At 46.0% G+C, this 25,314-nt stretch overlaps 1 protein-coding gene across 1 annotated transcript in view; it reads right to left on the bottom strand.

The window, feature by feature from the left end:
• The window catches only part of PTP4A1 (protein tyrosine phosphatase 4A1), a 202,393-nt gene that overhangs the window by 63,473 nt on the left and 113,606 nt on the right, over positions 1–25,314 (bottom strand). Inside the window, exon 4 of the mRNA XM_069606190.1 lies at positions 3,599–3,673. Coding sequence (XP_069462291.1) covers positions 3,599–3,673 — 75 coding nt within the window. The remainder of the gene's footprint in view (positions 1–3,598; positions 3,674–25,314) is intronic.

The following is a 25,314-nucleotide window of genomic DNA, read 5'->3' as shown; positions in this document are numbered from 1 at the left end:
CAATTGGCGGTTGTAAGATTTTTAAAGACTGAGTGTGGTCTTGCTTAATGTTCATATATTGCCATTGGGCCAGAGAAATGGAGAGACATTGTATGTATGAATTTGGTGTAAATGGGTCTTGCACTTTATATTGTTTGTATGTAACTAGTTGCATTTTTTTTTTTTTAAACCATATACAAATAAATAAACTTTTGCAACACAGCACCCTATGGGCAGTGTTGCTGGGGACCCCTTGTGTCCTCCGAGATTCTTTTACCATCCTCAAGTAACTACAGTTACTAAGGATTGAGGGATACTTTGTATTCACGGTCTATTATGCACAAAAGGGTCACGTATAGGCTAACATGGTGGCTCCTTTTTTCGCCATGTCTATCACGGTAGCCCTTCTACCCATTTAGGGAGGGAGGTTTAAATGCGTGTTGCCTTTGACGGGAACCCTTGGGTATCCCTGCCCAGGGTCCAGTGTTTCTGCAAAGGCAGGAAGTGGGGAGGTGGGGAGGTGGTTACAACTCCCCTGTCCTTTGTCTGCCAGAGTGTCTCAATGGAACCAGTTCCATTGAGGAATGGGGCTGGCACTCCCGATTAGACGGCCCCCCACCCCTTTCTGTAAAATGCTGAGAGTTTGCAGAGAAGTGGGAAAAACGAATAAAAGGCGAGGTTCCTGAGGCAGAAGGCAAGTCAACCACTGGAACAGAAGAACCCAAGCTGAAGAATACCAGAGACGCCTGCAGACCCTTCCAATCACCATGGTCCTGACCCAGTTTTCTAATAGACAAAAGGAGCTTCGAAGAGGACGACTCCTTCCCTTTGGCTGGTGGGACCGACCAGCCTTGAGAGAAACTACAAATAGAGTCATCTTCGGAGGCGCAGTGCCTCTCCAGAGATGCAGAACGCAAATACCAGGAGACCACCGACCCATTTGCAGTGCAACATCTTTGATTTGATTTTTGCATTTATAACGCGCACGCGTGACAGACTAAACTGTATAGCGGCACAGATAACATATAGCATGAAAACAAGATAGAACCAGGCTCAAAAGGCAAACACATCAATAGATGTTTAGATGAACTACTTAAAACAAAAAAGTTCTGAGAGCCCTACGAAATTGATATGCCTTCTCAATTGGCAGCAAATTCCGCAACCTCTGTCCAAACACAGCAAAACTTCGTCTCCTCCCATGGTATAGACTGAACGAGGAATTGACAGAAGAGTGCAGTCTTTGGACCGCAAACCTCTGGTAGGCTGATAACAGTGGAGCAGATCACTCAATAGACTGGAGCAAGCCCATTCAGACATTTAAAGACAAGGCAAGCCACCTTAAATTTAATGCGGTCCTCCACTGCCAGCCAGTGCAAATCACAGTGCGTTGACACATAAGTAGCTTTGCCGAACTTAAAAATCAGCCTCACGGCCACATTTTGGGCCCTCTGCAGTCTCCTAATTTGCTCAGACTGAATGCCTATCAACTCACTATTACAGTAGTCTAGATGGGCATTCGTCAGTACCGACCACTGAGGTATTATCCTCCTCAGGTATATAAGGAGGAACCTTCCAAGGAGTCTCAAGTATAATGTACCGCCTGAACCTTAGCACCAACCTGGCTGCTACTGCTGTGGTTGTCCCGCCAGGTCGAATCCGTCCAGAACTTTGGTGAGCTCCAGTTGGACCACCAGAGGCACGATTCCACTCATCCAAGTCAGCTCACCAGAGTGCATGACTTAGTACCGAAGATTGACCAGGTGAATACAGTCCTTTGTTGGTGCTGAGAAAAAAGGCACCAAAACCACAGACCGACCAAAGACACTGAAGAAATGAGTCCCAAGGGCCGTCTCTCTCCAGACTACTGCTGACACCCCATTCAGAGTCCTTCCATTCATCACCAGGTCTGTTGCTGCTGTGCAGAGGAGAATCCAGATACGTTAATTTCTTCTAACCTAAGGTACTGTGGGGTGAAAGGTATAACTTGCCTTGGACTGAAGAGTCACTCTAGTGAGATGGGAGTGCATGAAGGTGTCCAGGGTGTCCACCCTACCTCTGACCCCAAGCTTGCCAGCTGGTCCCCCTTTAAGGAGTCCTTTTGCAGGGACCTCCTAACTGGTGTTGTATCCTCAAGTAATCGTATTCTAGAGAATGAAAGTATGCCGTGGAACATTTGCTATTCTGCTACTTCGTAAGACTTCGGCTCCACTTGTACACTGACCTTTTTGTATAGTTAGGGATTGGACTTGGAAAGAGTTAGAAGCTCTAAAAAGTGGCAAACATTAAGACTTGCTGTTCTGTGTATACCCACCCCCCAATCTAAAGACCCACCCCCCCATCGAAAGACTATCTTATGTGGCTTTGCCAAGTAAATATAATTACCCTATATCTGTTAATCTATGTGTTTATCAAACTAATAACGATTGTAAACACAAGCAACTGCTATTGAGGTAATCACTGTTGAATAATAATTCCTTTGTGTGTTGGTTAAATGAATCAGTATTTATATACCTTCTTCTGTGTAAATAAGAACAAATTTATATTTTAACATAACATTTAATGTGTAAGTTTCTTTGGACTATTGCCTTCACTGGGTTTGACGTACTTCCCTACAGCTCACATCTTCCTCCTACGATAAGCCTGGCTGCTCTGCCATTCTACCAAGATACCTTGGTTAGAACACTTCTACTAAGAGTTTGGGACCTGTACACCTAGGGAGTTTTATGAAGTTTTACCCCAATAGGACTTTAGAAGAACCTCCCGAACAATAGCTTGATTGTGCCCTTAGCCAGTGGTTCCAAATCAAACATTTCCCCAAATGTCCAGGACTTGTACAATTCTAAATAATTCCCCCCCCCCCCCCCCCCCCCCCCCCCCCAAGTCTTTTTTGGGAGCGTGAGGTGACAGTGTGAACACATCCAAGTTAGACAAGTATTTTCCACGTTCGGTATCGTGAGCATTTTAAATTTCGGCTGCAAGCAGTGCATCATTGACTTTCTTGATATGTCTTTCATCAACTGAACTCAGCCCACACTGGAACATTCCTTCCAAGCATACCAGCTGGTTGCCCAGTAACTAAGCACGACACAGCGAGAACAGATATGGTCCGGCCCCACAGAGCATGCTGGGCGTAACGGTTTGTGCAATACAAAGACAGAAGATCGTTAATGCAGCCAAGCCTATAATGAAAAGTAACCAACTATGCCAGGAGCTAATCAGTGTAACCCCCCCCAAAAGGGATGCGATTCTATGCACATTTAACTCCCATCCCATGGGTGCAGGTAGAGGGCCAGGCATGGAATGTAGGTCACGTTTGCAATATAAGACACTGAGGAGTGGGTTAAGCATTGGGGATACCCAACAGACCTTTGAACGATGGCCCTGTTTTCAGAGAAACCATGCCTCCCCTCAGAGCCCCCGTTTAAAAAAGTTACATTTTTCAAATGTTCAATCTGCATGGGAAAAACTAGTATTGAAGGCAAAGAATGTACAAATGCAGGACCGTAAATGGTAGACATATTAGAACATTTAAATCAATCTAAAAATGAGCCAGTATTTTCAGCAATATACAGCAAGAAACTGAGCAACATGCAAACGTTAACACTGATATACAACTTACTGTCTTATGAACTGCACAGCATCCTCATATTTCATTCCACATTCGATTAACGCAAGGGCAACAAGGACTGGTGCTCTTCAGGAGAGAAAAAAAAAAACAATCAATGTTTCTACGACTAAGCAGAGGCAACCCTTCTGTTAGGTTGGCCACAAAAAAAACACACAGATTTATTTATCTGGAAGATAGTAATGTAAGGGAGATTTCTCAGAATCCCTCAGTTAAGGAGTTCTGAAGACCAGGCCAGATGAAGTTGGTCCAAATTACTCAGAATGGTAACAGCAGGTGTCTGGCTTCACACTTGGGAGAGGAGTGGGTGTATCAAGGTAGTGGGGCCCATACAAACACTCAAAATAGATAAGGAAAATAGATTAATCATATGTTTTAGAGGAAACAGTTTGCTGAAATTGTGTATCACCTAAATATTTTACTGGCTTCTTTGGTTAGGCTTCTTGTGGTCAGGCGTCTGAACCCACTTTGTCATTCCCCTACTAGTCCACATGGGTAGAGAGGTAGGGTTACTTTTTTTTTTTTTAAAGATCAAGTTATTGTATTTGAGGATGCAGGCGTTTCAACTAAAGAACCTCAAAAGAAATTAAGAGGCAGCCAAATAGAGAGTTTGGTGTTTTACAATAAAGCGTTTTGCAACCGGTGAAAGAGACAGGGCAGGACAGCAACACAAGCCAGAACTAGATTATGAATAAAGTAGCACATACAGTACAGTAGAGGGCAGAAAGATCAGGAAGCAGTAATGTGGGAGTAGGTTGAAGTGAGATTTGAATGAGCAGATAGTGGAGTTTAACATGAAGGGTAAGAGTGCATGTAGCAGGGGAGGGAAGGAGCAGAAGACAAAATGGGGACTGATTAAGGAGGGAAGAAGAGTAGAGGCGGATGGAGGTGCAGCAAGAGATGGTGCTTATGTAAGGAGGAGCAAGTCTTTGCATGGATTTAAAGACTATCAGTACAAACGTGAAGAGCCATTTCTCACTGAGAGGCATCCAGCAGGAAGGCTGTGCGAGGTGTGAGATGAGCTGGGAAGATTAAAGAGTACAGATTGCAAAACTGAAAGAGGGAAGCAGAGGAGGTTGGAACAGTAGTTCAGACTGCTAAGAACCAAGGTAGGACCGTTTAATGTGGCAGTGTACAAGGGGTGGTTATATTTTCATGATGTTAAGTAGGTTGATCCTTGCTGAAGTGGAGGTAACAGTGATCAAGGTTAAGGTTGCTGTTAAAAGGTACCTTAGGTTTGAGAGTGTTGGGGTTTTGGGGGTTGGGGGAATAGGGAGAACACTATTATGTGCAAACAAGATGGTTAATGGAATGAGTGAGGGGGCAAGGGAGGCAGGCAATTGACTTGGAGGAATTTAGAATAAGATAGCAAAGAGCCATTCAGTGATGATAGTAGGCACACCCGTTAGAGAAGTCAGGGGTAAAATAAGGGAAAGAATATTTTGTTATTTTTCACAAAGAGGAAGTAGGGGAACCCAAAGGAGCGGAGCAGTCCAAGGGAGGGGGTGTAAAGGGTACAGGGTGAATAGTACGGAAAAAAATAAAAGGAATTGGCGAACAAAAACATGAGGGGCCAAGTCAAAGATGCCCATGTACCAGGAGAAAGGCCAATGTGAGAGCAAGAGTTGATCCATTCAAGAGTGGATCCCCTGGATGCCAAGGGGAAAGAGGGTCTGAAGGAATGGGCCACTGTACATACATATAGAAGAGTAGGATGGAAGATAGTTTGGGGTGGTGATAAGGTTATAATGTTAACATAGGCACGGGTAGATCAGGTGGAATGAATGCTACAGAAACCATAATGGAGAGGGTCCCCAAGACCTTTGAGCCCAAGCAGGATTGTGTTAAAAATGAAATGTTTCAGGACTTTGCAAGTCGCTCTTTTGCACTAGTGCAGACCATCAGGGCCCGTAGAGGCTTCTTAGTAAGGGAAGGACAATTTACATGCTGGAAAAAACAAAACTAGAGCAGTTCAATCAGAAGGAGAGGTGGAGCAAGTTAGGTGCTTTTCCTCGCCAGTCTCAGCTGCAGATTTGCCAGAGGTGCAGGAGAGGTTGGAAATCTTCAGATTGAAGAAAAAGGTCAATATGTAAGTTGGAGAGAACAAGCATAATGAGGAGAAGAATGCAGGGACAGAGTGGAAAGGTGTTCAAGATTTTTACATTCTTGTAAAAGTAGAAGGCAAAGTTGTTAGAGGAAATCAAAGACATTGCTTTGGAATGAGGAGTCGGCATAGCCTTTACTGTGACAGGTTTGCGTGGAAAAGAGCAACGGTTTGCGTAGAGTTGAGAAGTGTTGAGGATTTTTTGCCAGCCCCCTGGTGAAAAGTGTCAAGACAGGTCCTCAACCAGTAGTTGGACCAAACATGTGGTTTAGATATAGGGAGATGTCCGGCTTTATTCAAGGAAGTTAGGTAGATAGGTAGGTGAAGTTAGTCCCAAATTGACACCAAAAGAATATACTACAAAGACATACTCAAAAAAGATACTCATTATAGGGTTCCTTAAGTATGCAAGATTAATACACTGAAGCATGCATAGAAAAACAGTTACAATCAGAGTCATATTCAGAAGACGCAAAATGGCAATTTATCAACAGTATAAATATTCCTCACCATCCCTAGTATACATCAAAAACTGTACACACTGGTAAGCCATACACTTAAGTTTGTACCAAGGAGCAGACAAGGGGCTTGTGCTTTTAAAACCCTGCGCGATGGGGCCAACAGAATTCAGAATGCCATTAGACTAAGATGACCAGATCACTAACGTTACTGGATAGCACAGGGGCAACGCACTGGTCTTGGAAGCAATACCACGCAGAGCAACAGGTTCAAATCCCAGATCCGCGCTTAGAAACCAGACTCTGGTATGGTATAAGGAGTGTTATAAAAACCATTAAATAAAATGGTCTCATTACACTCCTAGAATGGATGGATACAATGTATCCACAGTTAGACAGGATCATAAAACATCTCAATGGCAGGACTGCAAGGATGTAGTACATTCAATTCTGCAGTATACCAAGATTCATTATATACATTCTAGTCTAAGGTGTAAAACTCCAGAGACGTTGTGTAAATAAAAAAAATAAAAAACTATTACAGGCAAGTACTTGTTTCAGTCACTTCTGAAGGGGTTTTGAGAGTTTGTAAACATTCCTCATAGGAATCAACAGGACAACTTCCATAGGCTGGGGCAGTTCTAGTAAAAAGCCAGTGACGAGGGATGGGGAATCCTGCCACCACTAGGGTTGTCACGGTATTAGTTTTATGACGATAACATTCTTGCCAAATGACAGTATATCATGGTTGTCGCGGTATAGCAGGTGGCGTTAACTGATTTTAACAAATATTTTCTAAAAAGGTCATAAATTGTCATATTTATCATCACAAACAAAACCAGGCACCCAGGGACAGAATTGGGCTTTTCAACAAACTTTCCATTGAAATACCACTGCTTGCATCCACCAAACGCAAACACAATTGTGGAGAGGGGGAGGGAGGGAGGGGGTAAGCCATGCTGCGACTGGCAAAGCAAACTGAAAAGCTTTTCTTAAGTGGTCGTTTAGGCTTTTAGCTCCCCCACTGGCTACTGGTGAAGATGAACATGTTGCCATCTTGATAACCTGCATGCCACAGATCAATGGAGGCTGATGGTAGTATACGCTTGTGCGCATACACACACACTCTTTGTTACAGCCTTTTGTTTACTTACGGGCCAAAGGGAGTTCAGTAATCACGGACATGTTACCCTTTGGTATGGCAGCAGGGAATACCCACAGAGACGAATGAATTTCGCAGTGTGACTTGTATGTAAATTCAATGATAGAACCAGGGAAATCCTCCATTGTCATATGTTTAGCAAACATCCATTCTAAATATATAAACCCCAAAGACACCAACCCAAAGTAAACCCTTTTCCTTCTTGGCGCTATATTCTTCCTATTGCTAACATATTGATTTTGTGTCAGGCACGTGTTATGGAATGGTATTAAAAACTGCTCCAACTGAAACTACTTTGCAGACGGCACATCCAACAGTGCAAGGCCAAGACTGCGCAACACTTGCTTACTGCAGCCTTTCCAAATCAGATTGAAAAGCACACTGAACGATATAAACGGTATACACAATGTGACGGTTATTATTGTTCGACAGTATCTTTAACGGTATACCGTTGTACCGTTACATCCCTAGCCAGCACTACCCCTCCTACTAAATTCATGACAAGTAAGATGGCCAGAAACCACTGCAATCGACCATTCTATTTTGGACGAATTCCTCGTGGATCCACGATTGACAAGTATGTCGAGAGGTATCCCCTCAGCCAGCCATACCAACCAATGGACATACAGATCTATCCATGGATGGATGAAGAGCCACAGGCTGTGATTACAGACACCTGTATGGACAGCTTAGACTAAACCCCAAGAAGCTATGTTGCGGACATCATAGCAGCGTTCGACATGAAGCAAACGTGCCATCCGCACTTCGGGACACAAACACGCACTAGAATACAGTAAGAACGCTAGCGCACAGTTCTATAGTTGGAAGACAGATGCATACTGTCATTGCTTTTATTATTTTTACCATTAGCTAAACGCAGCAAGGCAGAAACCGCAAGGCGCAAGAGACCCAGAGCAGGGCTTGCAGATGCTTACACACAAATAACCCTATCGAACTGCAGGAGCACCTGTGGGACCTCACAGAGCTTAAGTGTGACTAACCTATGGAAATGTTGCACAGCATGGACACTGTAGAAAGCGCATTATAAGGTTTAGGAAAATTACAGCGGGCCCCCAAGCAAGAAATGAGCTGAGCTGAGCTGATGCAGGCTAGACAGGGAGCAAGACATGCAAGGCAGGCCCTGCAGCCAAGGGCAAGAGATACAAATGACATTCCAATCCCCAGATGACAAAGGGACAAGCTGCAGAAAATAATACAAATCAATGCTCATAATTCAGAGCGGCACAGGTCAAATTCGTGGTCTCTTAACATGAGACGCAGCCGAAGCAGACAATGGTAGCAATCAGCGTTGGGAAAGCAGAGCTGGTCCCAGGCAGCCTGACACCGACTGCAACAAGTATGCAACAATATGTAACACATGTTGCGCCTGGTAGGAGATAACTCTCACAAGGAGAGGTGGTACACAAGTTACAATAAAGACAAATCTTTCTCATCACCTTGATCGTTCTCATCACCTTGAAGAGGTACACAATGAGCCGAGAACCTTTGCGGATCCCAGGCATAGGGACGTCGGCTCTAGCCAATCACAGTTTAGTGCCCTAGGGGTGGGTAGTAACAGGCAAGTACCAATAGTAAGTCCACAACACTGCAACAATGTTCTAGCTAGTGAATTAGGGATGAACAGGCCAGACACCCGACATGCGAAGGCAAGTAGAACAACATTTATAATGTCCTATATAGGTAATAGCATACTTGTTAGGCAAAATTTGTATGCAGTACTCTCTGGGAACACTACACACAAAGGGCTACAGGTATAGGAAACCCAACCTTTGGTATAAGCTTGTACTACAAAGTTCTATTAGAGTGTTGAGCAGCCAGGCTTCTCTCAAGAGGGGTCAATGTGAGCTGTAGTGGAGTTAGAGATTCAGTTACCGGTATTCAAATAAACTTACACTCAAGGTTTCTTGCATAAACAATTATGCATTTATCAGTCAGTTAGAATAAGCCTTCTTCAGAAGCGAGCAATATAATAGTAACACAAATACACTTCAATACTGTACACTTCGTTTCTAAAGCAGTAAATACCCTTTTGGGATGGCCCACAGACAACCTACACCCACAGGTGACTTCCAATAACTAGGGTGCTAGGGACATTAATATCTTACTGTTGGCATTTGGAATACTCTTAGAATTTGGCAAAAGGTAAAGGTTATTAGAACAACAAAAGACCACAAATATTCTTAAGCCGGTAAATACTTTTGGATCCCCTAGAAGAGTCATTCAGTTCAATAGGCTAAGTCAAAGTCAATGGGCAAAAGTCTTGTATTGGATGAAGCACTTCTGGTAGTTAAATGGAAAAGTCTTTGCACAAGTTCTTAGGAGTCTGATGAAAAGAAGAATCAAATGTAGGGCCACAAGCTGATTAGACTTGTGAATGGTAGAAGATGCAATCAACTCTACAGCAAGAGGTAAGTTCCTTCAGACTATTTACAGTACCTTAGAAATGAAGAAAAGATGCAGCAGATTACTTCTGTTCCTGTGCAGCTCTCACTGTTCCTGGCCCTCAGTCGTGAGGACAAGAGGGAGGACGACAGGGGACTCCTGCAATGCAGTGGGACGGTCAAAACTCGCAACCGGCAAACTTCACTTTCAGTGGCTGTTCAGTGTTTCAGCTCCTCGAGTCAACCGCAAATACCAACACCTTGGTTCCTGGTTGTCGAGATGACTTTCCTGCTTCCTGGGAGTCCGGAGGATCCTCCTAAAGCTCTAGGCCAGCTTAAAAAAGCAACTCACAATCTGGTGTTCCTCTCCCTGGCTATACAGTTTCCAGCAGCAGCTCTGTGGAAATTCAACCAGCTCCACGATGGATGTCCAGGTGGCTTACTCTGGAGTTGATTGGTCCCACCAACTCAAGGGCAGAAATCGTCCTTGCAGGACCTTCTCTGTCGATGCATACTTGGCATTTCAGCACTTCAGCAGGGCTTCACCAAGCAAACCAAAGGTCCAGGAGTTGCAGTAGGTGTCAGGTTCTTTGGTTCCTTCGTCCAGTGGTTGACTCTGCCTTCCAAGCCAAAAGACTCGCCTTTTATTCAGTTCTCTCCCATTCATTCCAGCCTAGCCTAGCCGTCAGTCACCCAGCAGGTTGGCTGTCTTTGCTGGACAGTCAGCCGGCCAATCACTACAGAGTACATTTGGACCTCCTAGTAGACTAAGCACAGGGAGTTTCAGGCACCTCCCCACTTCCTGTCTACCCCAGACACCCTGGAGCCAGAGGCAGGCTTCACTCACGAATCCCGCCAAAGGCAAAATGAACAAAGTCCAAAATTGGTTTGACGCGCAGATTAAATCTGAAGGGCCTTTCCACAAAGAAATGACGAAAAAATAAGACGGGGCAATTTTGACTAAAATGGCACCCTTGGGTGCTTTACTGCAGCTGCGAACACAGCCCGCGGTAAATGCACACCATGGTAGTTCAAACAAAACCACTGCCACCAGCCATTCATTGAGAAAAGGGCAACATTAAAATGTTACATGAGAAGGCAGACAAATGGGATACTAGGTAACCCTTCCAGCAACCTATTGTAAGTTAGTGTGTGCTGGGTCTAGAAAGTTACAATAAGTAAAGTCAATTTCACTTTACTGCTCTGGGAAACAGTAGTTTATCCCAGAGAAGGTTTAGCACATTTCTGATAATTCTTCCCAACAATACTCAATACACAATCACTTGGCCTGATCGGTTTTCTGTAGAGGGGTCCAAGTTGTGACAAAGTACAGACGCCATTTGAGAGTAAAACCAGCCTGCGAGCAGAGGATGAGCGAGCTGTGCATGAATATGTTCTGATCCCTGTAGGTTTTGTCTGTAAACCTGCAGTTTAAACTTGCTGTTGACCGAGTCCTCTGTGTAACCTGGGGAGGATTTTGGGCCCTCCAAGTCTGCAGACTTCCAGTGTCCCTTTGGCATAGCTGGAGGTACGTCCCAAACACCAGGTAAGTACCTTTTGTAGCCCACAGGTGCAAACAAAGTAGTACACCACACGGGATGACCAAAGACTATTTTGAAGAGCTCCGATTTCAAGACCCAGCTGTCCACATAAGGAATGAAAAGCAAGACTCAGGCCAATGCATGTCAAAGGCGAACCATGGTAGAGCGAAGGGGCTGGGGCTGTAGCAAAAACCCACAACTCCAGGAGGCCCATGAAGAATATTCCCAAGAATACCCCCACAACTATTCTATATGTCCCTAGGGTGAGGTGTTTGAGGCTAAAACGAGTGGCCAATCGGGTCATGGTATGGGGCCTAGGACCATCCATGTTCAGACAATGTCAAACGGACATCTTGATAAGGTCAGAACTGACCAGTACAACACCAGACGATGGATGTCTATGGCTGGATGGTATATATTAGTCACATGATCAATACAGGCCATTGTAATGCTGCAAGTTTAGAAATAACTGCTATCTGCTGCAGGGTCAGGCAGGTGGCCTCCGCTTTGTTGCAGGGGCCTCTTCAAGGGCTCAGACTCCAAGCATTGGGGTCAGTGGTCTCTCAAAACTGGGTGGGCAAAACTTTCATCCCAGGCTGAAGTGTTGGGAAATGGGCTAGTGGCAGCTGTACTTTTGTTTGAGCTGTACCACAGTTGGTCATGTGTACTGCATTAGTAGCTACATGTACATACAGTAGCCATTTGGGTACCAGGCATTAAAGTCCCCATCAATGGCCATTTTGTTTGCAGGTCTCTGTGGAAGAATAGGTACTGCCAAAATGGCAGTTTTGCCAACATTGGCTCATCCTGAGCCTCTAAAAGGCAAACGCTGTTGGGGTTTAAGCCACTTTAAACTAGTCTTAGGCGCTCCAGACATTCCAATCTACAAATCGGTGGGTATGCCTGAGATTTTGGAAGTTGGATGGCTGCCAGAACTGGAATGCTGCATGCCTATGAGTTGGTGGGTTGGCTTCCCAAGTCATTGCCTTAATATGTATAGCAATGGTTGACACTGTTCAGGATCCTCAGCAGCAGCCTCTCACCTGTCTTCAGGTGAGTTTAGGAATATCTGATGAATTGTGTGGCAAGGATGGTTCGTCCCTGGCTCCTTTGGAACTTGCTTCACCTTGCTAGCAGAATCCCTCAATGGCTTCTTCCTTTGTTTCAAAAGGTTGTGGCTGGTTTTTCCTGGCTGGTTTCCTTCCTGGACCTCTCCTCGCCTACAAGTCCCTATCCCTTCCTTTTAAGTCCTTCTGGCCCTTGTCCATAAAGACGGGAACTCCTTTCACTGGCTTGGAAGTTGCCTGCTTATCCTTGCTGATAAGGGGAGGTCTTGGGTTACCTCCAGCAGTTTGTCAAGGGACAGTTCCCTGCTGCCTAAGACATTTGGTAGGTCCTCATCCTCCTGGGTCTCTTGCACACCGACGTCACCGTGTCTTGGTCCGGTCTGCAACGTTTAAGTCATACCGGCCAGAGACCTCAACTGCAGTCAAGCCAGACACAAGTAAATCTACTCACCTGGGGCCCTTGGTTTTGCGCAACAGTTTGTGTTTTTTTTATTTGGCTATTAGGTGGATCAGTAAGTGCTTCCTTTAAGCAAAATCTAGTTTGGGGGAGTGAGAGGAGGAGGGTGGTTCGGGGGATATAATATCCAGATCGCTAGATGTAATGCCACAACCTGTGGGTGCCATTTGGCTTTATCCACCCTGTCCATGCCCGTTGCCATAGTGAAGCCTATGGTCATTCCCTCCCCATACCACACTCTTTACACAATTTCGCAAATTTGTTAATCAGCTGCATGTCCCAGGGGCTCTCAGCAAGCCTGTGGGATACGAAGTGAAAAATGTTTGACAAATTGACTTCTGCACTGCAAAGGTACAAGGACGAGTAGAGGCTAAATCACCTACTCAGCCCTACAAACCAAGAGTGACCTCAAAGGTAAAACATGCACAGTTAAGTGAAGCCTATACTCAAGAGGGGTGTAATTGTGTTTCAGTAGTAACCCAAATAGTGAAGTATAACAGTCCAAAGACCAACGAATGTCCGATCAAGGTTCTATTAAAAATAGACATACGTGGCAGGGCGAGGCTTGTGCCGAGCGGCGAGCAGCACAAATGTTGGTACTGTGAGCTCTGTGCAGTTGGTGCCTGGATGGACCCTGTGGATTATGGAAAAACCAGATCCCAATACCTTCATAGTGAGTGAGCAGATGTGGAAAGACCCCACAACCCTCCCCATTAACCAAAAGGGGCAACTGGATATTTTTACATGAGAGATTCTCAGTGAGACGCACAAAAGATGGCCGACGTCATCCAACACGGTAGTTGAAAGAAAGCAAGTCGTTCGTAATCCAGATCCGGCATGAGGGATCACCCTGGAATGCCAGCAGCAGAGACTTCTCGGATTCCCTGGGGCCGGGCCTCAGCTTTTCAGAAGAGTAGGAAAGGTGGGGTTCGTAACCCCATGGCTTATGGATGATGCCGGGCTGGGGGGGGCTTGTGGGGTGGGGTTGACAAGGTTGTCAGTGTTGGGAGATCCTTCTTAAGCACTGGTAAGCTGCACGTGTGGTGAATTCAGTGATAGTGTGCCCTTAGGTTTGGAGTGACTGACAGTCAGGAACCCACATTTGTACTACAGCTTCAGCATAAGCTCCTGCAGTGGTGCTGCCTGTGATCCGAGTACCTTTGAGCCCAGTGTTGGGGGCCTTGGCCGCTAGAGGAAGTGGAGTTCTGGAAATAGACTGCCTGGAGGTTGGTTGGAAGCCACTAGTGCAAAGCTGCAAAATGGCTGCATGCACACCTAAAGGGAAAAGAGGCCCCAGCTGGCAACAAGCAACTGTTAATGGCGCAAGACCCTCCCACTAAGTAATAACTTCAGGTCAGTGTTCAGTTCCATACAACCGGTACCCCACCTCAAGAGGAAGAAAAGATGATGTACCAGCTACGGAGGCAGATAGAGATATGCTGATGGATCTTAAGCAGGAGCTTAAGGCGGACATACAGGTTAATGCAGATAAGTTTTCTCTCTCGATAGTCTACCTACAATACCATATAACAGCAGCAGAATCACGGCTGGAGTGAGAACACAATCGGGAAGAGGCATCCTGGTGGACAGAGTAGAAGCACTAGCACAAAAGCTGGAGGGGATGCCAGTCTAGACGAGAAGAAAATCATAAGCGGGATACCGCAACGGATATGGGACCAGGACCTACCAGGCTATGTGGAAAGCCTATTCCACAACTTCTTGCTGGAGTTGGAGGGCGGCATCTTAGATCGGACTCACATGGTGTACACCACCTACCAAGCTAAGAATGACCTATAGCCTTAAACAAACCCAGGGGAGGAGGGAATCTTTGTCAATGACTTTATATCAACCTAAAATATATCAGATGGTAGACCCACTCAAAGAATCATAATTTGTGTAAGTCAGGCATTTATTCATACAATTCCATGACTGATGTGCAAAAAAACAAATTCATACAGAAATATACAAAAACTTGTATGAAATACAAATCATTTTTTTAAATGAAACAGCTGGCATGTACAAACGACGTTGTGTGAAAAAAAAAAAAAAAAAAACTTTAAAAAAGGCCTGAACTTGCAAACCTAGACATGCACATCCTGCACTGGCCAAGACTCCAACCATTCAGACCAGGACTAAAATACATACATCTAGAAACAAATATACAAAAAACATCCTGTGCAAATAAGCCAAACTTCGCCATTTAAATGGTACAATAATCCGCGGTCAAACAGCTCTGCGACTAGGGTTGTATCCATTCTTATAAACAGCATAAAATAGGGCCAACTCCTGTTTCGGCTGAAATGTTAAATGATTGAAAACAACCCAGCCTTCAGTGCACAAGAGCGTCAAGAATTTAAATTGTATCTGGACAAAGAATCCATAAGTATAAATTAATACCCTCTACCATATAATATATATATATATATATATATATATATATATATATATATATATATATATATATATATATATATATATGACAATGCATTACTTACCGTAAAAGCATTTCTGATGGTTGTATCTGCTTAGATTCACATGCTGTGCATAGGTCCGACATCCAGTGGTCACTGCGGAGTATTGCATTTTGTTTTTCGTAGTCAAAAAGGGGACGTCGACAAGGCGTGTCTGTAACACTATCCCTATAGTGACGTGCGTTGTACCCACAATCCCTCACGCGTCGAGGTCCCTCTGTTTGTTTTTTTTCTGCCCTGAGGGAGCCTTCTATACGTAAGTGAGTACAGAAAAGAGAGAGATGTAGAAAGGTTTCTATGTTCCTTCCGTCCGAGCGGGGAGGAAGGGTGGGCGCATGTGAATCTAAGCAGATACAACCATCAGAAATGCTTTTACGATAAGTAATGCATTGTCTTCTGATGTTTGTTAATCTGCTTAGAATCACATGCTGTGCATAGACTAGCAAGCAGTACCCGGAGTTGGCGGTGGGTTATGAGAAGGGACAGTAGAGAAAAGATGTCTTAATACTGCCTGTCCCACCTGGGAGTCAGATCTAGAGTGTGCATCTATACAGTAGTGTTTTGTAAAGGTGTGCACAGAACTCCAGGTAGCCGCTTTGCAGATGGACTCAAGGGGAACATTTGCAATGAACGCTATGGAAGCCCCAGTGCCTCGAGTAGAATGTGCTCTTGGCTTGAAGGGTAGTTCTCTCTTAGCAAGAGTGTAACAGAGTGATGCATTGAACAATCCATCTAGATATAGTGGACTTTGAGACTGCATCTCCTTCTCTTCCTGCTGCCACCGAGACAAAGAACTGATTAGTCTTTCTTAGTGGCCTGGTTCTTTCCATGTAGAACATGACAGCTCTGCGTACATCCAGTGTATGCAGACTTTTTTCTCCCAAGTTGGAAGGGTTTTGAAAGAACGTTGGTAGTTCTATTGACTGGTTTACATGGAATTTCGAGATGAATTTCGGTGCAAACCTTGGGTGTGTGCGTAGAACCACCTTATCCTTGTGAACTGTTACGAAGGGGTCTAGAACAGAAACAGCCTGTAGTTCACTTACTCTCCTAATGGAGGTGATAGCTATTAGGAAAGCAGTCTTAAGAGTTAGAAGAGTTGCCTTGTGCATGGGTTCAAATGGCGAGCCCATGAGTCTGGAAAGTACCACATTTAAGTCCCATCCGGGAGCTGGGTTAGCTATCGGAGGGTGTATTCTCTTTACCCCCTCCATGAAGGCCTTGATAACTGGTATCTTCCACCACGCCACTTTAAGTTGGGAAGTGGTGTATGCAGACAGTGCCGCCAGGTGGACTTTAATAGAATTGAACACTAGACCTGAATCCAGTAAATGGGTCAAGTACAGAACAATGTGTGTGGGAGAGCAGTCAACCGGGTTGATGCTCTTACCTCTACACCAGATGACAAATCTCTTCCACTTGCTAGAATAGCAGTGGCGAGTATTAGGTTTTCTGGCTTCCCTGAGGATGTCCATACATCTCTGCGGAAGTTGTAGATGTCCAAATTCTACGATCTCAGGAGCCAGGCTGCTAAGTTCATGGTCTGAGGGCATGGATGCAGTGTCCTGCCCTTGTCCTGTGACAGCATGTTGTATGGGCAGGGAAGTGTCACTGGGGGAGATAGGGACATCTCCAAGTGAGCGAACCATGGCTGCCGGGCCCACATTGGGGCCACTAGTATCATGGTAACTTGTTCCTGGTGCAGCTTGTGCACAACTTTGTTGAGAAGGGGAGTCGGGGGAAAGGCGTAAACCAATTTCCCTGACCATTGAATCGACAGACCGTTCCCCTTGGATTGGTTCTGGGGGTACCTGGAGGCGTAACTTTGGCATTGTGAGTTCTCCAGAGTTGCGAACAGGTCTATTTCTGGAAATCCCCATTGCGTGAAGACGTCTAAGACGATGTCTTCGTGCAAACGCCATTCGTACTCTTCGGGCAGGGGGAAGTCTCTGCTGAGTTCATCTGCTAGCAGATTGAGTTCCCCTGGTACGTGTTGTGACAGTAGGAACATGTGTTTGAGAGCCCATTTCCATATATTCTGGGACAGCTTGGACAGTCCTGGAGAGTGGGTGCCCCCCTGCTTGTTGATGTAGTATATGGCTGTGGTGCTGTCTGTAAGGACCATCACTGTCTTCCCTTGTAGGTGTTCCTGGAAGGCTTTTAGTGCTTTGAACACCGCCAGTAGCTCCAGTAGGTTTATGTGCTTGGATGCTACGCTCGGAGTCCACACTCCGTGAGCAGTCTGATGGGATAGTTGAGCCCCCCATCCTGAGAGGGATGCGTCCGTGGTTAGAGTGGCCTCCACCGCGGGTGTGGCAAAGGGTTTTCCTATTATCAGGTTTTCCTTTGTCCACCACCGTAGCGAGAGAACCAAGGCCTGCGAGACCACCACTAGATCGTCCCATTGTCCGCTGGCCTGACACCACTGGCTGTTGAGCCACTCTTGCATTGGGCGCATGCGCAGGCGCGCGTCAGTTACCAAATAAATACACAACGCCATCATTCCTAGCAAGCGCATCGCTTTGCGCACCGTCACCTCTCGACCTGCCACATATTGGGGGATCTGAAACAGCATGTTTTGGACCCTCTCGTTGGAAGGGAAGATGAGGCCGTCCTTTGTTTGAATTAGAGCCCCTAGGAATTGTTTGACTTGGCTGGGGTCTAAGCTGGGCTTCTTCTCGTTGATGGAGAAGCCCAGTTGGAACAAAAGGTCTACAGTCTTTTGGGTGTTTGAGAAGCAGGTCTCGTAAGAATCCCCTGTTATGAGCCAGTCGTCGAGGTAAGGGTATACTGGGATGGATAACCTGCGCAGGTGGGCCACTGCCACTGCCAGTACTTTCGTGAATGCCCTTGGTGCAGATGCTATGCCGAAGGGTAGCACTCTGAACTGGTAGTGTTTGCCCTCTATCATGAACCTGAGGTATTTTCTGTGCGCTGGCAACATTAAAATATGAAAGTATGCATCTTTCATGTCCAGTGTTGTCATGTAATCTCCCTGTGATAGCAGTGGGATCACTTCCTGTAAGGTCACCATACGAAACTTTTGGGGTTTGACAAACATGTTCGCTGGGCGCAGATCTAATACAGGGCGCATGGTTAGATCCTTTTTGGGTACAAGGAAGTACACTGAATAAATACCTTCCATTACCCGATATAGAGGCACGACCTCTATGGCTCCTTTTTCCAGCAGTTGGTCCACTTCTTGGAGAAGGATGGCGAGGTGTTCTGGTGTCATGCGGCGTCCCCTCGGGGGTCTGTATGTTGGGGAACTGTTGAACCCTATACAGTAGCCGTGAGCTACGGTGGAAAGTACCCAGCGGTCTGATGTTATTCCCTCCCATGCTGGAAGAAAGGATGTTAACCGGCCCCCGACCGGCGTTGCATGGGAGGGGACGCGAATCTTCACGTCACTTGGTGGTGTTGTTGGCTTGGGAGCCTCTGGGGATGGAACTCCGGCCTCTTCCCTTGCCAGGGCGTTGACCCCTCTGATTGTACTGGCCGCTATTACCCTGGTAGTTGCTGGCAGAATACTGTTGTTGGTTTTGTTGCTGGCATTGTCCACGAAAAAAGCGCTTATTACCAAATCCCCGCCTGTTAGGGGGTTCAGAAATTTGATCTAAGGTCTTTATTGTATCAAATTCTTTCTTCGCGTTCTCCAGCGCGTCATCCACTGCTCTCCCAAAGAGGTTGGACTCCTCTATGGGTTTATTAATAAGGGACGCTTGTGTTTCCGCCTTAAAGGGATGGTCTAGTAAAAAATGTTATTTAAAAAATAGATAGGCACCATAAAAAAAAATACTAGCATTCTCCGTTTTAAAACTTCCTATGTAAAATTTTGAGCTATTCAAGCTCAAAATTTGCAAAAGCAAGCACATGGACGCATCCATTTTGTGAAATGGAGGCCCTCCTGTGCTGGCTTTTGCGGCACTAATGAAGGAAAAGCCAGCCAGCTGTAGTAAACAAAGGCTACCGCTGGGTGGCTTTCCCTTCATTAGTGCTGTAGGCGGAGGACGGGGACCGGAGACCAGAGCAGGAAAGCTGCAGCTGAATCTCGGTAAGTGCTATTTTTTTTTTTTTTAAAATAAGCACTAGCTGCAGTTTTTTTTCTAAGTTTTCCGGGCTGGAGGAGCCCGGAAAACTTAGAAATAAAACCGCAGCTTTAAAAACGTATTTATGTGTGCGGTCGCTTCAAACGCGACCGCAAACATAAATACAACGTTATTGTGTTGAAAAATGCTGCGGTTTTTCTTTCCAAATTTCTCAGGCTCCTCCGGCTTGGAGGAGCCTGAGAAACTTGGAAAGAAAACCGCAGCGTTTTCCAACACAACCGCGTGTGTTTCTGCCTGCTGTGGCTATCACTTTGGGTCTCCGGTGCTCCCAGGGGAGCCCGAGAGCCCCAAATGGTAAAGCAGATTCAGGCAGAAAACGCGGTTGTGTTGGAAAACGCTGCGGTTTTTCTTTCCGAGTTTCTCAGGCTCCTCCGAGCCAGAGGAGCCTGAGAAACTTGGAAAGAAAAACTGCAGCGTTTTCCAACACAACGTTGTATTTATGTTTGCGGTCGCTTCAAAAGCGACCGCAAACATAAATACAACGTTTTTAAAGCTGCCGTTTCATTTCTAAGTTTTCTGGGCTCCTCCAGCCCGGAAAACTTAGAAAAAAAAACGCAGCTAGTGCTTATTTAAAAAAAAAAAAAAAATAAGCAGCACTTACCGAGATTCAGCTGCAGGTTTCCTGCTCTGGTCTCCGGTCCCAGTCCTCCGCCTACAGCACTAATGAAGGGAAAGCCACCCAGCGGTAGCCTTTGTTTACTACAGCTGGCTGGCTTTTCCTTCATTAGTGCCGCAAAAGCCAGCACAGGAGGGCCTCCATTTCACAATATGGATGCGCCCATGTGCTTGCTTTTGCGAATTTTGAGCTTGAATAGCTCAAAATTTTACATAGGACGTTTTAAAACAGAGAATGCTAGTATTTTTTTTTATGTTGCCTATCTATTTTTTAAATAAAATTTTTTACTAGACCATCCCTTTAAATCCGGAATTGCGAAGCCAGACGTGACGCTTCAGTAACATTCCTTGTACCAAAGTGCGGCCAGTCGTCTCTGCTGCATCGAGGGTATTCTTGACGATGCTTTGATTGACCAGAGAGCCCTCGTTAACTGTAGCCAGTAAACGAGTCCTTAGGGGTTCGGGAACTTCTTCGATGTCCTGTTTGAGCTTAGCCCATTGAGCATCGGCGTAGCTTGCCAATAGGGTATTATTATTGGCGATTCTGGTAGAGAATGCTGCAGAGGTGGTGATTCTCTTGGCTAGGGCATACAGCTTCTTCCCCCTCTTTATCTGGGGGTGCCTCGCTGGTCGATAGTGGGACTCCTGCCCTTTTCCTGGTGTTGGTCACGACCAGGGAGTCCGGGATTGAGTGACCCTTAATATATAATGGGTCTGATTGAGAGGGAGAGAACAGTTTTTCAATCCTCGGATTGACCCCTCTCACCAATGCAGGAGTGGAAAGAGAAGGTGTAATATGTCTCTTAACTGAGGCGAGGATGGGTGTAATTTGGTTAGTGGGGGGTTTTTCTTTGATAATCCTCTCCACAAAATCGGTGTCTGGGGTGACCTCCCCAGTTTCGATTTCGAAATGTGCTGCTGCCTTCTTCAGCAGTGCATTGAAAGTGGGTTGATCATCGACAGGCGAAGGGTTCCTGACTAGTGTAGTTTCAGTAGACCTGATGACTATACTGCTACTGCCTGTGTCAGTCGACCTAGCCGGTGACTGCCAGGGATTTGGGTCGCCCTCGCCTGTGTCTTCCTGGAATCCCTCCTCACATAGGTTAGTTTCCTCGTGAAAACCTTCCTCTTCTTGTTGGTCTTCAACATAGGTGAACTCATCTTCCTCCTGGAAGAAGGTGTCTTCCTCAGTGGGATTGTAAGAGTATATGTCCTCCTGTATGGGGTTATAAAACTTCTGGTATTTAGCCCTTGGACTCTCCAGGGGTGCCTCCCGTGGTCTCTTGGGTGCCCTGTCTTCTGGGATGGACATGAACCCGTCTAGTTTGTCCATACAGGTCTGGAACCTTTCAAAGGTCCACTGAGGTCGGCCAGGACGGTCTGGGAAAGAAAAGGGAGTTTCTTCCTCCTGTAATTGTCTGGTTCTGTCCCATAACGTCGAAGAAAGTGAGCCTTTGCCTTCTGAGTAGCCTTCTTGCTGGCTAGGGCCTTCTGTCGGCGTCGGGAACTGGCCTGATCTGTTTTCCGGCGCTTTCGGCGTATCTTTGGCCTTGTGCGCGGTTTTCGGCGTCTCACTCGCCGTACGTCTCTGCCCGCCCTCGGATGCTATGCGCGCGAGGCTTTCGGCGATCATTCTCTCTTCCGAGGGATCGGTCGCCGTCGCGCTATGTAACGTCGAGCCTTTGCTCGTCGAGTCCTTGCCCGTCGAGTCCTTGTTGGCAACGTGAGCGCTCTTGCGATGCGCGTCGCCGGAGGTTTTGGTGTTAGCGCCCTTATTTTTTAGAATGCCCATTCGCCTGTCACGGAAGCGGTGGCGGGGTGGGCTGACTACCCTTACGGTCGGCGGAAGACGCCGGTGGGCCCGGCAACCGTTGGCGCTATGGCTGCCTTCGTCTTCGACGTATGCGTGCCGGGGGGGTATATGCTTTGGTGTTTTTCCGTGTGCGTCCTTGTCGCCGGGGTGTTCATCCCCATAAGCTGGGCGTGAGCCGGGCTTGTCGGGGCCGGGGACAGACGACGACGAGCGTGACGAGAGGTCTACAGCCTCCGTTACGGGGGCCATGTAGTCACTGTCCTCGTCACACTCGGCGGCGGCAGCGGGCGAGGAGTCAGGCCTAGACATGGCGTAGGCCGCCCACCTTTTGACCCTGCAGTCTTTTAGAGTTTTGGGCTTTAGTAATTTACAGGCCGCACAGCCGTCTGTCAGGCTGAGAGGTCCTGTGTCCGCGGAAGCTGCTGAACCCCCGACAATCCCCCTGAAATGTAATTCTCAGAACTAGGTTTCAATTCAGCTCTGCAAACTACACCCCAAAGGGAAAGGGGGAAGTGGATAACAAAACAACACCAGGCTGACTGCGTCAAGGCTAACCAAAGCTGAACCTGCAGAGGATATAAGAAAAGCAGATACAAATCCTTTTATTACTTACTCAACCTTAAGAGTGGAAAGACTTTAAATCCTTAACTAATAATTAAGAATCATACCTGGTTCTTCTCTTGAAATTTCTTAGAGAAGCTTGTAAAGAAGCTGAAAATCTCTCTTACTTGAGACTCTTGAAATTCACAGCAACTTCTGAATTAGAGCAAACCTGGAAGGTTTTGCTCTTTGCCTTTTTTCCAAAAATTCACTAGTTGTCCAGTTAAATAGTCTTTATCTTTTCTTTCTTTTTCTTTCAAACTTTTCTTTTGTTTTCAAACTTTTTACAATTCAATAAAGTTTGTGAATTCTTGAAGAAACACGTGCAAAACACACACGCGGATAATTTCAATTCAGAAGATTTGATTTGCACGTTTAAAACTTCCTGCGTTTAAGAACACGCGCACTGTAAGGAAAGTCCACGCGCAGAAAACACACGTGCTTGTAAAAACACGCGAAACAGAATTCACGCGCAAAAGAGTTCACACGCGGTCGAGTACACGCGTTAAAACACACACGCAGGAAACCACACGCGCTATAGAGTTCTCACGCGGCAAACAGATCCTTGCGCTGGGAAGCACACGCGCTATAGAGTTCTAAAGCGGCGAGCTGATTCTCGCGCTACGAATCACACGCGCTGGAAAACACTCGCTCGCGCAAAAGTTCAAAAATATAAATTCAAAGGTTAAATTTTACGAGTTCTCACTTAAATGTCATTAAGATAAACAGAGCTGCAGTTTAAAACAAAGTCACTTATCTCCAGCACAATTTCTTAAAGATCTTCAGAGTTTCCTGTCTTCAAAACGAATTCCTGACAGCTGATAGCTTCTCCTGAAACCCCCAAGAAAGTAGCCGCTCAACTGCTAACGCCTGAAGGAATAAAATCCACCAGGCCCAAGTCTAAAGCAGGAGCAGCCACTAAACACGTCCTCTCAGCTGGGGTTTAGATGATGAAAGGCAAAGAGTGACAGTTTAGAATGTTCATTGTTGTTCAGCAGTGTTTTCCAACCAATCAGAGCTGTCACTGTGAAACTCCATTTTGCCTTGGGTCAGAACCAGGATTCTGAATCAGGAAGTTAAGGCCAAACCAACTACAATAGAAAACTTCCCACCCACACAAGGCTAATTCTAAAAAGGATAATAAAAGAGAAATAATGGGAAAGAAACTTGAATAAGGGAAAATAGTCTGAATAGGGGAAGGAAACCTGACACCGTCCTCCTGGTGATCGAGGGGTAAGCAACGGTTGCACTGTTTGTGCTTATCCTTCCAGGTATATTTAGCCTTGCAAAGCGGGCAAAACCTAAATGGCGTCCTCTCCATAGCTGAGGGTAATAAGTGTGACTACGACCTCGAAAGAGAGGGAGGGGATAGAGAAAGGCATTCTTAAAGAGAAGAAAGAAAGATCACAAAACCCCACTCTCCCTACTGTGTATGGCCGGCGAGGCCAGGCCACGTGTTCGGCAGCGCCGAAGGATCCCCTCCGCTCGTCCTTCCGTCGAAGATCTTGCTCGGCAGAGAAACAGCTCTGCGTCGAGGGAGGGATCTACGTTATTGATATTAATAACAAATGACCAAAGGTCGAAGAAACTATTTGGCAATGTCTCTCGAGGAGCTCCGCATAAAGGCGACCAGTAGCTGGGCGGAAAATAACAATCTGAGGGACCTCGACGCGTGAGGGATTGTGGGTACAACGCATGTCACTACAGGGATAGTGTTACAGACACGCCTTGTCGACGTCCCCTTTTCGACTACGAAAAACAAAATGCAATACTCCGCAGTGACCACTGGATGTCGGACCTATGCACAGCATGTGATTCTAAGCAGATTAACAAACATCAGAAAATATATATATATATATATATGATACATTACTCACCGTAATCGTATTTCTGACGCTTGTATCTGCTTAGATTCACATGCTGTGCATAGGCCGACATCTAGTGGAAGCTGCGGAGTATTAGTTTGTTTTTCGAAACTCGAAAATGGGCGTCGACACAGGGCGTGCCAGTAATACTATCCCTAGTGTGACGTCCACTGTACCCAAGATCCCTCACGCGTCTAGGATCCCCAGATTGTATTTTTTCTGACATGAGGTAGCATGAGGAGTAGAGTGAGTACAGATAATCCAAGCAGATAGACAGAAAGGTAAGACTACAAGCAATCATGCGCCTTCTCTCAGAGGGGAGGAAGGGTGGGTCGCATGTGAATCTAAGCAGATACAAGCATCAGAAATACGATTGCGGTGAGTAATGTATCCCTTCTGAGGCTTGTGGAATCTGCTTAGATCACATGCTGTGCATATATTAGCGAGCAGTACCAGAAGAAGGAGGTGGGATGTGAGAAGGGTCATGAGCAAATAAGTGTCTTAGAACCGCTTGTCCCACTTGTGTATCGGTCTTGGAATGGTGTCAATGCAGTAATGCTGAGTAAAAAAGTGTGAATAGAGCTCCAAGTAGCTGCTTTGCAAATGGTGTCAAGGGGAACATTTGCAATGAAAGCCAGAGTGGCCCCAATGCCTCTAGTAGAGTGGGCCCTTGGCGTAAAAGGCAGAGTCTTTTCAGAGAGTGAGTAACACAGCTGGATACAGTTAATAATCCACTTCGAGATGGCACCTTTAGAGACGCGATCCCCCTCTCTGCCTGTAGCTACGGAGACAAACAGTTGATCTGTTTTCCTTAGCGGTCTTGTTTTATTTACATAGTAGAGGACCGCCCTACGCACATCTAGGGTGTGTAGTTTCACCTCAGCCGAGCTTTGCGGGTTCTGGAAGAAAGCCGGAAGCTCGATGGACTGGTTAACATGGAATTTTAATATAAATTTAGGTGAGAACCTAGGGTGTGTGCGTAAAACCAGTTTGTCTTTATGGATAGTAAAGAAGGGATCCTGCACTGACAGAGCCTGAATTTCACT

Source organism: Ambystoma mexicanum, chromosome 4p, assembly GCF_040938575.1.
Source record: "Ambystoma mexicanum isolate Mex_15411 chromosome 4p, UKY_AmexF1_1, whole genome shotgun sequence".
In the NCBI taxonomy this organism is placed as follows: domain Eukaryota; kingdom Metazoa; phylum Chordata; class Amphibia; order Caudata; family Ambystomatidae; genus Ambystoma; species Ambystoma mexicanum.
Note: the sequence above shows the minus strand (reverse complement) of the source record. Positions and strands in the feature narration are given on the sequence as shown.